The sequence below is a fragment of the Mchenga conophoros genome, linkage group LG5, assembly GCF_057382185.1.
Source record: "Mchenga conophoros isolate Kocher_MC1m ecotype Shallow Benthic linkage group LG5, M_conophoros_male_GT1.1, whole genome shotgun sequence".
In the NCBI taxonomy this organism is placed as follows: Eukaryota; Metazoa; Chordata; class Actinopteri; order Cichliformes; family Cichlidae; genus Mchenga; species Mchenga conophoros.
Window position 1 is genome coordinate 13,238,410 of NC_140530.1, and position 15,892 is coordinate 13,254,301.

A 15,892-nucleotide genomic window follows, 5' to 3' on the forward strand; every position below is an offset into this window, starting at 1 on the left:
CAATAGTAGCAAGCTGGAACAGAGCTGTAAGGGACAACATTCTCCGTCTTCTTGTATGTTAGGTAAATGTAATCTGAGACACTAACTCACTGGATATTTGCAAAAATTAAAAGGACATGAAGACGCATGTAGGTTCTCCACCACCTTTCTACAATGCTATTTGAAAACGTGGACATCCCATCATAGCATGACACATACACACAGAAACACACTTTGTGTCTGTGTCTATATGAGGGGGTAGAGTGTCAGCCCCCAAGGCAGCGGACTTTCAAATATTGAGTACGCCCTACTGTGGAACAAACTGCGACTGCTATCCAATGCCACGCTTGTCTGCCTCTGTTCAGATCACTTCCTCCGCTGGCTCCAGCCATCTGGTGGGAGGTAGCCTTGGCTCGTTTCAGATTTGGAAAGGATCCAAATAGCTTTCCCTGTCAGCTTTACTGCGCTCTCTGCGTTCTCTCTCCCAGGTTGTGTATATTAAGACGTTAACCAAGACATCAGGATTACAGCTATAATCCTGAAATTTATGTCTCTCCTCAGATGCACGTCTGTCCCACCTCTCATTTATTAGGCTCTTAGGGAAGACTGAGATGAAGAGAGATGGGATGTTGCTATAACTGGTGTTACTAAAGAAGAATGATCATATTTCTGGTGGTTCTGGCACACCTCTGTTTAGTGTCAGGACACAATCATCTGAGATGTGTTTCTTGCAGTGATAAACCCATAAAGCATGTTTTGGTTTTCTCGCCCCCAGCTGTACTGTTTTGGTCCAATGTCAACATGAAGACAACACTGTGCACAACCAGATCAGTATCAAAAAGCCAAGAAACACCTAGCCCATTAAGTTTTTTGTGGACGTTTTGGCAAAGCAAAATACATTTTTTCAGAGACATTGGTAGAGACTTAAAGTGAAAAAAACAGTGACTAACAGACCGAAACAAAACTCTGTATGCACTCTAATAATAGACAGAACTGTAAAAGCAATCAGTGGAATCAACATCTAATGTAAGCCCCAAACCACAGTCATTTTTGTGACTGCTGAAGAGCCTCAGAACAGAATAGGAACGATTTGTTTCATCTTATTGAGAGACACAGACAAATACTTGCTTCATTGCTTTATCTAAAAAAAATTGCAGTCATATGAAAAAAACATTGAAAAAAAGCATTGACTTTACTTCATTTTTTATGCTCAGTAAATATGTAAAAACAAGACATATTTTCACACATTTAACATGGCTTCTCGATTATGACTGTGCTTCATTCCTTCATTTACAAGGACGTTTGCATCTTAGTGGCATCTTGGGCTTTTCCATTCGTGTCAGAGTTAATAGACAGAACCAGCTCCATTTCCTGACCAGGCGAGGGGATGGGCATTTTATTAATCTTGGCAAAGCTCTGGCTGATGTCCATAAAGGTTTTATTTTTGGTTTCCGGGAGGACGACATAGAGGTATATGGATCCCAGAATGCAGACTGCCACAAACACAAGGAAGGAAAAGGACTGCAGCGTCTCCTGTGCAAACAGAAAACATACAGACAAGAAACATGAGACATATCAGATTTGTGCATACACTGTGCTGTTTTCAACATCCTTACCCTCAGTTCATCATTCTTCAATCAGATGACATCTAGTAAAGTTTATTAAAAAACAAAAATTTTACAGCAGAATTTTAAACAATTAAATGATTACTGGCGTGTCCACCTCCACACAGCTGGATCGTGACATTTTTCAGTCCATCTCTGCAGAGACATCATCTGTGGCATCTGTTTTGTCATCTGTTTTGTCAAATGTGTGTCATTGATGAGGACAGCATAACATTCCCATGATTTTCCGCTCAAAAGAATCCTACAAGCATATAAACTGAACATTACTCTTCTTGTATATACTTGCATGTAGTCGTGTGTTCAAGTACCAAAAGTATGAAAGGTAACCTTGTCCTGTGGGTTATGCCAATAATAGAGATTAGTGACAGATTTAAAAATACACACTGACTGATTACCCAGAGGGAGATTTAGATGTGGAGAGAGGGTTTTGTGCGTGTGCGTATGTGAGTAAGAGAGAAAGACAGAGAAAGAGTCTGAGAGAGAAAGGTTGGGTGTAGGGCAGAGAAACTTGGCTGACCCTGACCAGTATGTTACCAACTATAATCCCTCGCTTATGAGGAGGCAGACTGCAAATGCAGAACTATGTACCAGGTATTAGAAATGCAGTGTCCAAACAACCACGACCTCAGTAAAGAACTACTTACCACTTTGATTTCAGTTGGTTATATCACCACTGCTGTTAGTCTCTGACACTGTTTTCCTCTGTTGAGAGTATTTCATAATAGCGCCATAAAAATAAAAAAAAACCTCAGAGCATCGTGCAAAGGGCCTGACCCAGTTTCCATGCTGCCTCTGTGACGTAACACTCATCTGCAAAGTTAGCAAGTTCTTCAGAAAGAACTGCCTTTCTCTCTCAGTTGTCAGGGTAGATGAGTCATCTTACAAACAGGATATTTATGCGTTCACTCCATTTGTCATTAATCGAATTTTTGCAAGCCCGTGGATTGACAAGGATGAGACAGTCCTGATTTTGACACTGGGATAAGCCTTTGATCTGCTGTGGTGGCTCAGCTGGGTTCAGTGTGGTGCACACGCAGACAGTAAGGCATGAACACAAAGACCCAATTGCTGTACACACACACACACAAACAGACACACTTTTTTCATGCTTAAATGAATGTTGGCTGAATAATGTGCAAACAGAAAAGGCGAGGTGAATGCTCTAAAATGCACTGCAGACGTACTGTAAATCTAATCTGGTCAAATGAGTGTCCATGCTTGGACATATACTGTCAGTCACTGGTTTCTGGTGCAACAATGAGTCATTGCTGGGGGTAGGGGTTTGCCGGTGTTAAAAGGGGGATATTTGCATGGCTGTGGGCTTTCATAGATTGTGTTGCCTGTGGGAGGCACAACGAGGAGATGGAAATGTATACAAGGTTTGAAATGTCCACACTGGACTGATTTATGGATTACACTGATCAGCCACAACATTAAAACCCCTGGGAGAGAATAACATTGATCATCTTGTTACAATGCAGTGTTCTGTTGGGAAACCAGGAGTCCTGGCATTGATGTGGATCTTTTGACGTTGTCTTCAGACTCTCCAGATTCCAATATGATCAAGCTTCTGTGACAACCCATAGGACCCAATGGATCTGCTGCCAAAGTCCTGATGCCCGACTCTACAGTTGAGTGTTGTGGCTAATCCTTGGCTATATCATTGTTGTTACAATATGAGCATACAAGACAAAAAAACAACAATACCCATTAAGCATCATGTTTATGGATCACAGCTGCATTAATAAGACAAACACAAAGTCATTCAAAACTCATAGCGTATGAATGGATGTGATTGAATGTGATGGGTCATTAGGTTTTACAGATCTCATGCACAAATAGAGCTTGTTGTTATTGCCCCATTTTATACTTATATATACATTTATATTGGTGTGAAGCATCGCATTGGAACTAGAGCTCCTGCTATCTTAGCATTTCTCCATATGATGACTTCACCAGCTTTGGTAAGGGTTAAAAAAATGGCAAGTGAAAGTTTCTTCTTTTCATAAAATTCACTGTGGCAGAAATTGACGTTATACTGTTTGTTTGTACTGGCTGACTAGAGTTATAGAGCAGCGTGCATAGTTTGTGAAAAGCTTGCCTGAGTCAATAACTGCAGAGTTCCAAACCTCCACCGTTATTAGCATCAGCACACAAAGTGTGCGCTGGGAGCTTCATGGCATCAGTTTCCATGACAGAGAAGCTCTTGCTCTTGCAATTCTTAGGGAATGCTTTAGACTCCAATTGCAGCAGAAAGAAGGTCCTGTAACCCTGTAGTGCATCCTGCTTGGTGCATGAGTTTGTGAGACCTTTACATCATGTTTATTTGTTTTTTCAGAAAAACCTGATGTACACAATTAGACACGTGGTGCTACTGTGAGCAATAAATACACATAAATGCTCGTTGTAGCAAAAAGGATACAAATTAAAACTAATATGCAAATTGATATTTAATTTCTTTCCTCTTAATTTTTCAGAAGGTTCCATAAATCCTCCAGTTAGACTTTTCTGGCAATTATTTCATGGTTCAGGCTTTATGAGGTGAAAGCACGCATTAGATCTGTTAAATTTATATTAAAAAAAGAAAGAAAGAAAAGAGCCAGTTAAACAAAAAATCTCTGTTAAAACTTCAAATGAGGCTGTCAACAGTATCTCAAATGAACACATACAGGATGGCTGGAGCCTTTTCGTGTGGAGTTTGCGTATTATTCCTGTGCCTGTATGGTTTTCCAAATTAGCTAAAGGTGAATTGATTTGGAGAACTGATGATTCAAAATGATGATAGTGTGTGGTTGTCGGTGTTAGCTCTGCGATGAACCTCCAATTTGTCTTGAATATAGACAAATCCAAGATGGCGGTACACATCGAGTTAAGATATCTCACTTATCTTAACTGCACTACTGTATAGTTTTCATTGATCAGGAAATAGCCTTGGTGGAGTTTTCGGGAGTGTTAATTGGTATAATTGCTACTTAATGTGTTCCTTTCCTGCACCATAGGCCTGGGAGCATTTTGCATATCTGTGTTCAGGTGCTGCTGTCCTTTTAGATATCCATGTACGGAATTAAAAAGTGCTAATAATTGATAATATTTCATATTACAAGATTTTAACTGCTATATTTTATAACCCCATTTGAAAACCTAGCTCTGCAGAGCACTAACTGACACCTCAGCAGTGGCCTGCCATGGAAAGATGGGTTGTGACAGTTAAACGGTGTGTTGTCTGGAAAGGGGTCAGAGCTGGTTTCAGGTGCATGTCAGAAACCAGTCAGTCACTGCTGGGATCTGGATGCCAGGCATGTGCCTGGGAGTTCGTGGGGCTAGCAAAACCCAACCAACAAAAGCAACGAGCAACTCTGCAATATTTGTGGAATTGGCTGGCTAAAAATAACCTTCTGTTGCTTTCTGTTTCTCACACGTGTCCAAATCTTCCCTGCCAGGTCAGCCTTATCTCTTGCTCTGCTCTAGGACTTTCTCCTGTGACACACTCTTATTGTATACCTTTATTATCTGTTTAATTACCTATTCAGCTCTATATCTACTTGACCTTCCATTTCCTGACATAAATTACCAGCAATCTCATTGTTCAGCCATCAAAATACCAAAAAAACCCCAAAAAAACCACCTGTTTATCATGACATCATACCTCTTTGTCCTGTCTTCCTACTGGTCAGTGGTACATGACAGGTAGAAGTGCAATATATCATCCTTTATTTCTCCAATCCTTATATTTTACAAGAATGAAGTGACAGTGCAGACACAATGGTGAGGTGTTCAGGCTCCTGTACATCTACTGACAACTCTTCATTTAAGGATTCATAGTCTGGTGTAGCTCTAGCACAGGAGAGTATAGGTGTTTCATTACATATACAGGGTACCTGACATGCTGAAACCGGCAGGGTTCAGCACATTTCTGTAAATGACTTCCACAATGCAAGCTTCCTATTCTTAGCAGTGGGTTTGCTTACCTAGTTATATTGTGATCGGTAACATGACACAAAGGAAAACAAATGTAGTTTTTTGTCACACTGCCAATGTGAAGATGTGGATGGCATTTTTGGTTTTTAGTCACACTTCATTCGAGACTGAAATATCTTTACAGATGAGTTCCCCCACCAAACTTTGTGTTTCAGAGAGAAGTATCTGGAGAATGGAGCTCTGACGAGTTTTCCAGAGTTATACTTTGGCGTAACACTCTGGTAACCGCTTCTCTCCTAGCGCCATAGCCAGATCTTGATCGTTAGATTTAAACTCTTCTGTGGTGGTGTACCGAGGTAAAACCACAAACATTGTGTCATTTTCCTAGTGCTTATGGGCCTGACTGTATAGCTATGAAATAGTGACTTTGCAAACATTTTAACATCTCCAAAATTAATTACACTTTGAGAACACATCTGTTATTCCTGTGGGAGCTCATGCATCACACAGTCGGTGTGAGAGTGGAAGTGCAGGAACGCATCGCCCAATGGAGTTTTGAGATGTTTGGGCTTTAATTTTTTTTTTTCTTAAATTCAGCAAGACTAAATGAAAAGGAAAAGACAGATCATACAAGAACAACTTCCACCTCTAAGAAAACACCATCTAAGTGTTTGTTACGCCCTTTTCAGCTATTTTAGTTCTTCGTTCACTCTTTGCCTCCAACACATGACACTCCGGTACAGCTGACTGAAAGGACAAAATTAGATTTATCTGGGGGGGCTACTGAGCGAACAGGCAGAAAACATTTGACGGAAGGTCAAAACGGCGTCACTAAAATGTCCACCGTGCCTCAAGCAAACTTTCACTCTGATCTCAAACTTCTACGATGACTTTTGTCGAACTTTTTCTTTCTCACAATGAATGTGCCCTTAAAGCTACGGTCAGAGAACCTCGCTTTGTGGGAAAGTTGCAGAGGCGGAGGGAAGAACATATTGTTTCTGCTAAAAAGGTGAAACTCTGTTTAGTTGTAATTACAATCAGGTTCTGAGTCACTGTTTTCATGGCAAACACATATGCTCAACATCTGCTCTCTAGGCTAAAACCACTTCTGATTGACAAGTCGTTTTGTCAAGCCACTTATCATTTATCTCGTCCATGTCAAAACCATAGAATATAATTCATGGTGCTGTAGCATTTTCTGTCGCATACGTCACATAGGGCTGCTAGAATGTAGAAACTGTAACCAAGATCTACATTTATGGATGAATAAAAATCAAAGAGACAAAAGAAAAAGAGAAATCCCCCTGTGAAGTCACACACACCCGTGTACCGTAAACCGAATTCATTTGCATTTCCAGTGTATTCATTAATTTTCAAAGCCCTGCTCCTGTTTTCAGAACTTATCAAAATCTTATCCCTGAAAAATCCACTGATAATATCATCTGTGCTCATCTTCATCAGTCTGTGAATACACTGTACAACTGATTCCTGTTCACAAAACTCCTGATGAGTGCTAGAGGCTAAATATCACGCACCCAACTGGATCAACTGGAGGTCAGATTCATTCCTGAGTTCCTGCACTCTTATGATGATCATTGGATGCCCGATATTTCAAGGAGCAAAGGAGTGCTTGAGAAAAAACACAAGAACAAAGATGCACGTGAAATCCCAGAAGGAATGTTTAAGATAAGACGGGCAAAGGAATCATGAAATGACACGTCACAGGCTTCTTTATGTAACTCTGTGTAATTAAAACATCATCACACCCAGCTTTAGCTATAAATTCACATGCACTGAATAGTTAATCGTATTTGTAGTCCAGGCACTCAAACACAATTATTCAAAATGTATTTACTTTGCAGAGTCATGCACCTGTGTAGATGCATCCGTATTAACTACCCTGCTGCTCAGAGCTTTAAAGTATTAAATTCAATGTTTTTCTGCATTAATTCACTTTTTTAAATCAGCCGCATCAGATAGAAAATAGCCCTTTCTATTAAAAAAAATCCTCCAGGTTAACTGGAAATAAAATAATTTATGTAATTATGAATGATTTATTAACTGAAAACTCTGGCTTTACGGTACAATGTATTCATTCACAGATTAATCTATTTAACTAATTCATTAGAAATCAGCGAAGACAAGCAAGAATACAATGAACAAGTTTGTTTAAGGGTGCAGGAACATCAGCGTACATATTTAGATTTTATTTTTTTATCTCACAAAGATTGAAATGTCAAATGCCATTAGGATCTAATGAGGGACAAGTGGGTCATTATAACCAAGGGCAAAGTTCTGTCTAAAAAAAAAGGCAGAACCATGTCCTCTGCACACAGGGCAGATATAATCAGATACTAGCACTTTATATTAGGTAATGTAAGAAAAGCAAAGTTAAAAACTCAAATATGCCATGTAAGAAATATAAAGGTCACACTTTCAGTTGAAATGTCATTTTTAAAAATATCTCTGTAACGATGTGTTATATAGATAATGCCGTTTTCCTAACGAGCCAGATAATGATGGTATGGTGTCTTTAGCAACAAAGTTTTCCTACTGTGGAGTAGCTAGAAATTGCTATCACTGTCCACAGTAATAGTTTAACAATTTTAATAATGCTCTAATTAGAAAGCACACAATTCAAGTTGCCAGAGTGCAATCTAAAAGTGGCAGCCACACTGAAAGCTGTTTCGAAATGCCTGAGAAGATGATTTTGCCTCTCTCTTTTTGATTAAGATAACTTAATAACTTCAAGACAAACGCAACGCAAAACCTCCATCTGAGTAAGAAACCAAAAGAGCAACACGTCACACTTCTAAGCCCATTTAAGAGCTCTGTTGGTTTTTAACTCAGGTGGAGAGAATGAGGTGTGTCTGCAGCTGCAGAGCAAGCCTCGCAGTTGTGAAGCAGCACTGGTGAATGTTTGCCCAAAGCTCAGTAGATTTGTCACCAGAGACAACTTGCTGAATAGATACAAAAACTCACTGAATCTATAAAGCAAACAGGTTGCCAATAAAGAAGTCTTCTTAAGTGCGATAATCACTGCTGTGAGTGTCAGGAATGCCAAGCACCCAATCTAATGTGGTATATGTTAGGTTATGTGATAAAGAAAGCTTTCACAGGACTCTATGCAGTCCTATAAAAAACTAAGTATGCCGTTAATGCTTCAATAGGAATAAAGAGCATAAGGAGCAGCCAGCATTTGATGCACCTATTGCACCTATATAAACACAAAGGTTTGTGTAGTTTGCTTGCCCGGAGCATACAGGTTTATTTTAAAACAGAGCAATGAGTTTCCCGTGTATGGACAGAAAAGTCACCCCAAGCTTAGAGTGCTCAGAGAAACAAACAAGCAAAAAAACCCAAGAGCTACATCTCAGACTCTACAGACCTCATTGAGCATGTTAAATGTTAAAGTTTATCAGAGAATAATTAGACAGAGGTTCAACAAGGATGGCTTGTTTGGAAGGATTGCAAAGAGAAAGTCTCTCTCTAAAAAGAACATGGCAGCAGGGCTTAGCTTTGGAAAGGTGCATCTGAACAAATGGAACAATGTCCTTCAGAGAGATGAGACCAGAGGGGAGATGTTGGGCCATAATGAACAGCACCATGTTTAAGTACACTGGTAGAGAGGTGATGATTTGGGCTTGTTTTACAGCCACAGGAGCAGGGCACCTTGCAATCATCGAGTCAGACATGAAATCCTGTGTATACCAAAGTATTCTAAAGATGACCAACCGTTTTCAAGAAATGAATACTTCTAGTTTTCCTGCCGAAGATGATTTTACATGCTATTGAATCATGGAGTGCACTCCATTTGTGAAAAATGCTGTTTTTATTATAGACATTGTACCTTGAAATAGGTAAATGCTGATATAGGAAAAAAATCATCTGTCATGAACAACAGACTGCTGTATGTTGTGTAAAGTTTGAAAAATAGAAGACTGACGCAAGCTGTACAGACAGATCCAGAGAGATCAGCAATAGATGCTTTAATTAAAATCATATTCTGTCAGTAGGAATTACCAGATACAACTCACTTAACAGATCATTGGGAGTGATACAGCAAAAACTACTTAAGTACTCAAAGAATAAAACAGCTCGATATAAATTTTTAAAGGGATCGTGCACTAGGAAAACAGCAGGTTGTTGGAGATCTGTGTTATGAATTCTAACCAGAAATGGAAATGTCAAACTGAAGAACACCTTTGCTTGCAATGCTGTAAACAAACTTGTCTTCACTGGTGCAGTACAGAGTACTGAGACACAATTAATACTGAGACACTTGGACAAAATTAAAGCAATGAACTGTGGATGACTCGAAAGCTTCACTGGCTGAAATGAGAAGAATGTTTTAACCACTAAACGACTTCATTTTTTGTGCGCTAACATGAGATTGAAATGAAAAATAGCAGCAGTGAAGGACACAAAGAGACTGATATAGTTATAATTGTTTAAAATGTGAAAGAGGCCAAAGGAATAGCAAATGAGCTTAATTTTAATCCTTTAGTTATAAAATCCTTGGAAGATGAGCACTAACAGCAGAGGGAAAACAGGAGGAGACATATACTGTGTGACGCATGAGGCTGGCAAACAAGTATTCAGTCTGTGGAATGAGGAACCACATTGCTTCGATAGAACTATGTCAGACTGATTTATCCTCTTTTCAGTTCAGTATCTTTTATGCTAGCCTGCATTCAGATCATAAGCAGATGTATACGATAGGTTGAGGCAGCCACAAATTGTCAGATTCAGCACATATAGCAATGATTCACCGAGTGGTTCATTTTTAAAGGTAGATAACCCGCATTCATCGCCTTTTCATCAGGATTCCCATTTTTGCAATGTTTGATTTAAAAAAACCCTCACACTTCAGTAAAAGTCCCTTTTTTCACTCTAAAACGCTAGATCCCCCACCCACCGTCTTAAAGGAATACTGCTTGTCTTTACAAAGAAGTTGGTCCACCTTAAAACAAAACAAAATGAAAGAATATAAAAGAATTGTTTTCATGCAGTATCAAGAGAAAATAAATCAATGAATGACCTTTAATGTACCTTCAAAGGACACCGCAGCCAGCCAAGTTGGACAGTTATTATACAGAATGTACTCATTAAGGTTGCCTGTCAAGATATTAATGGCTGCTACAAAATATCAAAGACAGAGGGATGAGAAGAAAGAAACAGCGATGGTTCATTTATAATACACACACAGGCTGTGATTTCCCCAGTAAAACTCCAGGGTTTCCTCCAGTGTCTGCAAGCCAGCTGCGCCAGAGCATCAGATTTTAACATGCTTTTTCAGACAGGCGGGGTCAACAGTCCCAACAACTTTACTCGCTGAAACTATAAACTCTTTTGTTCTTCTTTACAGTTCCAGCCTTTCCCAGCTTTCCTTCTGCACCTCTGAATTCAGTGTTATAGTGTTAAAATTACATGTGAGCTTCACTGTAAGTAACTGTGTCACCACTGCCTTTACAGAACGCAACTGAAAATCAAAGTCTGTGTCTTCAGATAATGTTCCTGTAGGGGGACTCCCACCTCTGTGTCCCAGATGAGAGTTTTGCTTTTGTCACAGCAGCAGCTCGCTAAAAACACCTCGTGCAACAGCATTTAATGAACATATATGTGCCGGCGTTGTTAAAAGAAAGTCTGATATGGGACAGAACACCCTCCAAGATAATAATGGGGGTTTTTTTTGTAACTGGAAGAGTACTAAAGGTCTAGAAATAAAGAATTAATAACCTTGGGCCGTCCCCTGTACAGGTATTTAAAAATGCAGTTAAAATGCAGCAGGAAAAAAGAGAATAATAAAAAAGTAGTAATAAAAAGTATTAAATTAGTAAAAAAAGTATAAATATTAAAAAAGAAAATGAAAAAATGAGCATGTTATGGTTCCACAGTGAAAGTGTTTAATCCAGATTCATATTTTAAGCTTAAAAACAGGTTTTTGATTTTTCTGTTTGTTTTGTTTCATGTTCATCACTGCACATATGTGAGTAAAAAAATATTCCCAGTGACTCTATTGCTTCATAGCTTATTCTATAAATTTCATTTTCCCAATAATGGGAAAAATAAGCATGCACACAGTGTGTACAATAGTACGGAGCTCCATATGTCTTGAACTCCAGGAGCCATAAACCTCCTATCCAGTAAAAAGGCCTCTAAAATCCTCGGGCTTTTTTTTTTTGGGGGGGGGGGGGGGGGGCTTGGCAGAGATACTACATGTGCAGGCCATTCTGTGTGGCAGAAAACTGCCGCTGGAACACCTGCAGTGAATTGTCTGTGTTATCAGCCTGATTTCCCCCTACTACACCCAGAGTGGCAGTACAGTTTATAATTGTGTTGGCACTGGTCCAGCTCCTGTTGGGGAAAACTGCAGCCACTCAAGCTGCACAGGAGGTTATACATGTAGTCCAGTCGCATGGAGGAATTTAACACCCTCGTTCAGAATGGTTAGCCCTCTAAACAGACGCATCAAAATGCTGCCAGTCTTCCCCCACCATGATGGAAACCATTCAAAGTGCCCATCCTTGACGTCTGCTGTTTGAAGTGTAACATATTTGAAATAGCTGTAATAACAGCCAAATTATTTCATATCAGTTTTTCTTTTGTTCTGGTGCGTTGTTCTTCTTGGAGAGCAATCAAAAACGATCCCGTTCCCACATCCCTGCTTTCTGCTGCACTGCTTCAGTGATTCTCTGAATGCCCAGTGCTGATCTTGTCTTTGAGAAAGCGTACACTGCAAGAATGTGCAGTTGTTGAAGACATCCGTCCAGAATCAGAAAAGTGCTAACCATCTGAGTCCACCAGCTTGTCCCAGGGCTGTCTGGGTTGTGTTTGCAAGCTAAGACTCTTTTAATGTTCATAATGATGAGTTTATTCAATCTTTGGACATTAATAGATCTGATGGTGCTTCGCTGATCTCCATTTTCTTCTCATGAGGAATATAAATTGATTTCTCTGTCCAGCGTGCTTGCTTTCCTCTTTGTGATCATGGCCTCATATTACCAAGTCTAGCCTTATTTCTTGTCAGTGACTCACTCGCTGCTTTACAGGAGATAACTGCTATGAATGTAGCTGCACAAGAGTAACTATCCCCATGGGCCACAGATTCTATCCAACCCAGGCATATGCTACATCACAGGCCTTGTTAAAAGGGAAGTCAATTCAAGACATTTGACTTCTCACACTGGGAGCAGATTTCCTGAAGTATCTAATCTCTCTGGATTGTCTATCAGGATAGTCAGGTTGACTTTAAAGTAATACAGGCTGGTTTTATCTTTATAAAAAGTTAAAGAACTAATTTCAATGAGCTGAAATCCACTAAGTGATAAGACTATAAGGCTGCAACGGATAAACTAGAAATTGCTTCAGATAAGGCAGTTGGTTCTCAGGAAATGAGGGCAAATCCAAAGGTCCAACACATTTACAATACCTAAAGGTCAATTTTAGTCCCATAGGATCTGCAGTATAGTGAGCTGGCTGATGGCTAAAGACAAAGGCAACCAAATGTTTGTAAGAGACACACACATACACATAAAATGGCTCAGAGTATGAGAGCTGCTGAAAGAAATACCACCAGCACTGCATAGGCACAATAGTTAAAACTCCAAAGGAAGTCAGATGTCCACATTTTGCAGCCCAGTGTCTATGTCTGTTATAGCTGTAAACACCATTAACATTAAAGGATCCGACCACATCAGCCTCGATCTTAAAAAAGCAAAAAATACAAATAAAAAGCTCACACATCGACTTGGGTGGTAGAAATGTCATCCATCACTAAAAACATGCAGTTTAATTTATCTGGCATAAATCTGATGTGTGTATGAATGCGATGTTTCTGTGCGTCTGAGTGAAAAGATGTGGTTGTTGTGGTAGCTCAAATTATTAATTTTTAATGCAACCTAAATTGTGGCACAAAAAGACCAAATTTTTTTCTCCAAACAGTTGCAGTAAAACATGCTGCAGTAAAACAATGAAAAAAAAATAGAAAAACAAACAAACAAAAACACAGGGATGCAACAAAAAGAGTTACGATGAGAGGAGGCAGCGACGAACAGTTGCCTGGAGCAACCGGTTGGGTTTCAGGAGATGAAAGAGGACCTGGTGTCTTTTGAGAAAACATTCCAGTTTTACACACTGATAGGCTCTTCTGTCCTCAACTCCTGTATATTTTTTATTATGTCACCCCAAATTTCATTTCTAACAAACAACATTCAAGGATCTTTTTTTTGCAGTTTTTTGAGAAATCATGTGCATTTAAAGCAAAACTCTCAGCCTGCTCTCTATATTAACCTCTGCACAGTACTTTTGGGTGCTCTGTCTATCCTTGTCTATTTGTAGCAGCTCTTTTTAAAAGGCTAAAGTAACGAGTATCGGCTGTGTGCTGGTTAGGAGAAAATACACCTGAACCGCCACCTTGTTCAAATAAAAATCCTTTTCTGTTGGCACCAAACTACACGAGCTCTTATGCAGCGTTGAATGTAAATCTGTTTCTGTGTCTATGCATTCAGCATTGCTGTCACGTCTCACACTGTTACACCTTGTTAAGAAATGTCCAAACAGTGAAACCGGTGCATCAGCGGTACAGCAGGATACATATCAATGCAGGATGCGTTAAGGCGCAGTGTTGCTGGACATTCGAAGACATTTTGACTAAATGGATGAACAACATCAGACATCACAACATCTCTGAAACACGTAAGATTAAATTTTAGCATTACTGCACAGCTCATGAAGGCTGTACAAACTTTTAATCTTTACTGCTGTTAAGCTCCAAATACACTGCAAACATATACCAACATGTTCCAAAATACAACTGAATCTTTAATTAAAGATCCCCAACTCCAGAAATGAAAATGCCCTTTTCTTTTAAACTATAGATCAATCCAAGTATCGATAGTATTGATACCAACTGCCGGTATTGGTATTGGATTGATAATAGCATGACAGGATCGATAACTTGTTTCTACCCTCCAAGTTCACTTTGTTCCCTAATGAATCGTGTTAATTTTTGATTTATTTAAAGTCTGTACCACATTTAAAACAACAGAAGCAGAAAGACCCAGTTTCAAAATACACGAAAGGCTATAAAAGGTGTGTTTTGCTGGTATGTCTGTGAAGGTTCTCAGTCATCCAGGTCATCGTAGTCAAAGGAGCTTGCAAAGAAAAGCGTCTGGACTTCTTTAAGTTGCTTGAAGACGTTTCACCTCTCATCCGAGAAGCTTCTTCAGTTCTAAGGTCAAATGGTGGAGAGTCCCAGATATAAACCTAGTGGGAGTAACCCCCCACAGAGGGACAAAAGGACCCCCTGATGATCCTCTAATCACCTGAGCCAAGGTGTGAAACTGGGTGTGGGTCCCAATCAGCCAGAGTTTCAGGTGAGTTCATTGTGAAACCTGGCCCCACCTTATCATGCGAATTCCTGAGGTCAGATGGCCCAGGATGTGAATGGGCGTTAAGGCGTCTGGGAAGGGATCTCAAAACTGGATTATAGATGGCAGAGAGTTGGTGTCGTAAACCCCCGCCTCTGTTCAAAGATGGTCGCTCACAGTGGACATAGATGTCCACATAGACATCTATGTCCACACTCTCCACCATTTGACCTTAGAACTGAAGAAGCTTCTCGGATGAGAGGTGAAACGTCTTCAAGCAACTTAAAGAAGTCCAGACGCTTTTCTTTGCAAGCTCCTTTGACTGTTTTGCTGGTAATTATTCCAAAAATTAAAAATCACAGTGATTTAGTGCTTAATAAAATGTATTCAGAATTAACAAATTAATAATGATTCATCTCATAAACCATGATACGCTACTCTTCCTCACATACACTGCCTTAAAATGATCAGTATTGGTATTGGCAATATCAGCCTTGTATTTACTTAGTGTCAGATCTGTACAAAACCTTTCAGTACTACCACCTCTAGTTTGCAGGATTTTTGTTTAAAAATTCAATTCTAAACTAAAACCTCTTTGATGTCACTGATGGTAAGTTCTTAATTTTGGAAAATAGCTTACAAGCTAGACGGGACATTATAAAACAGTTTTCAAAAGTAGTGATTCTCATGAAAATATCTAATCTGTAAAGTGGGTTAAGTGCCCCTTAACAGTAACTTTTACTGCCAATATTTTGCTGGTACGGAGTTAAAGCTCACAATATTATCACACTAACCAGGGAAATAAAACCCCAATTCATAATTCCTGTAGAGTATGCCCTGCATGGCTTAACTGCTTTTCCTCAGGGCTGTGCCAGGCGAGGCTTGTAGTAAATGAAGCAGGATCACAGTTTTCATATCTGCACTTTACATAAAGGTCAGGATTAAGTTTAAAGTCTTCTGTGCTCAATCCAAGTGCCTTGAAGAAAACTACCTTATAAA

General features: G+C 39.5%; 1 protein-coding gene across 4 annotated transcripts in view; it reads right to left on the bottom strand.

The window, feature by feature from the left end:
* Positions 1–1,102: 1,102 nt before the first annotated feature.
* slc2a9l2 (solute carrier family 2 member 9, like 2) overlaps positions 1,103–15,892 on the bottom strand; it is a 100,422-nt gene continuing 85,632 nt past the window's right edge. For all 4 annotated transcript variants that reach the window (XM_085273388.1, XM_085273386.1, XM_085273387.1 and 1 more), the window contains one exon: positions 1,103–1,512. In XM_085273388.1, the coding sequence (XP_085129514.1) occupies positions 1,270–1,512 (243 nt within the window). In that variant the 3' untranslated portion in view covers positions 1,103–1,269. The remainder of the gene's footprint in view (positions 1,513–15,892) is intronic.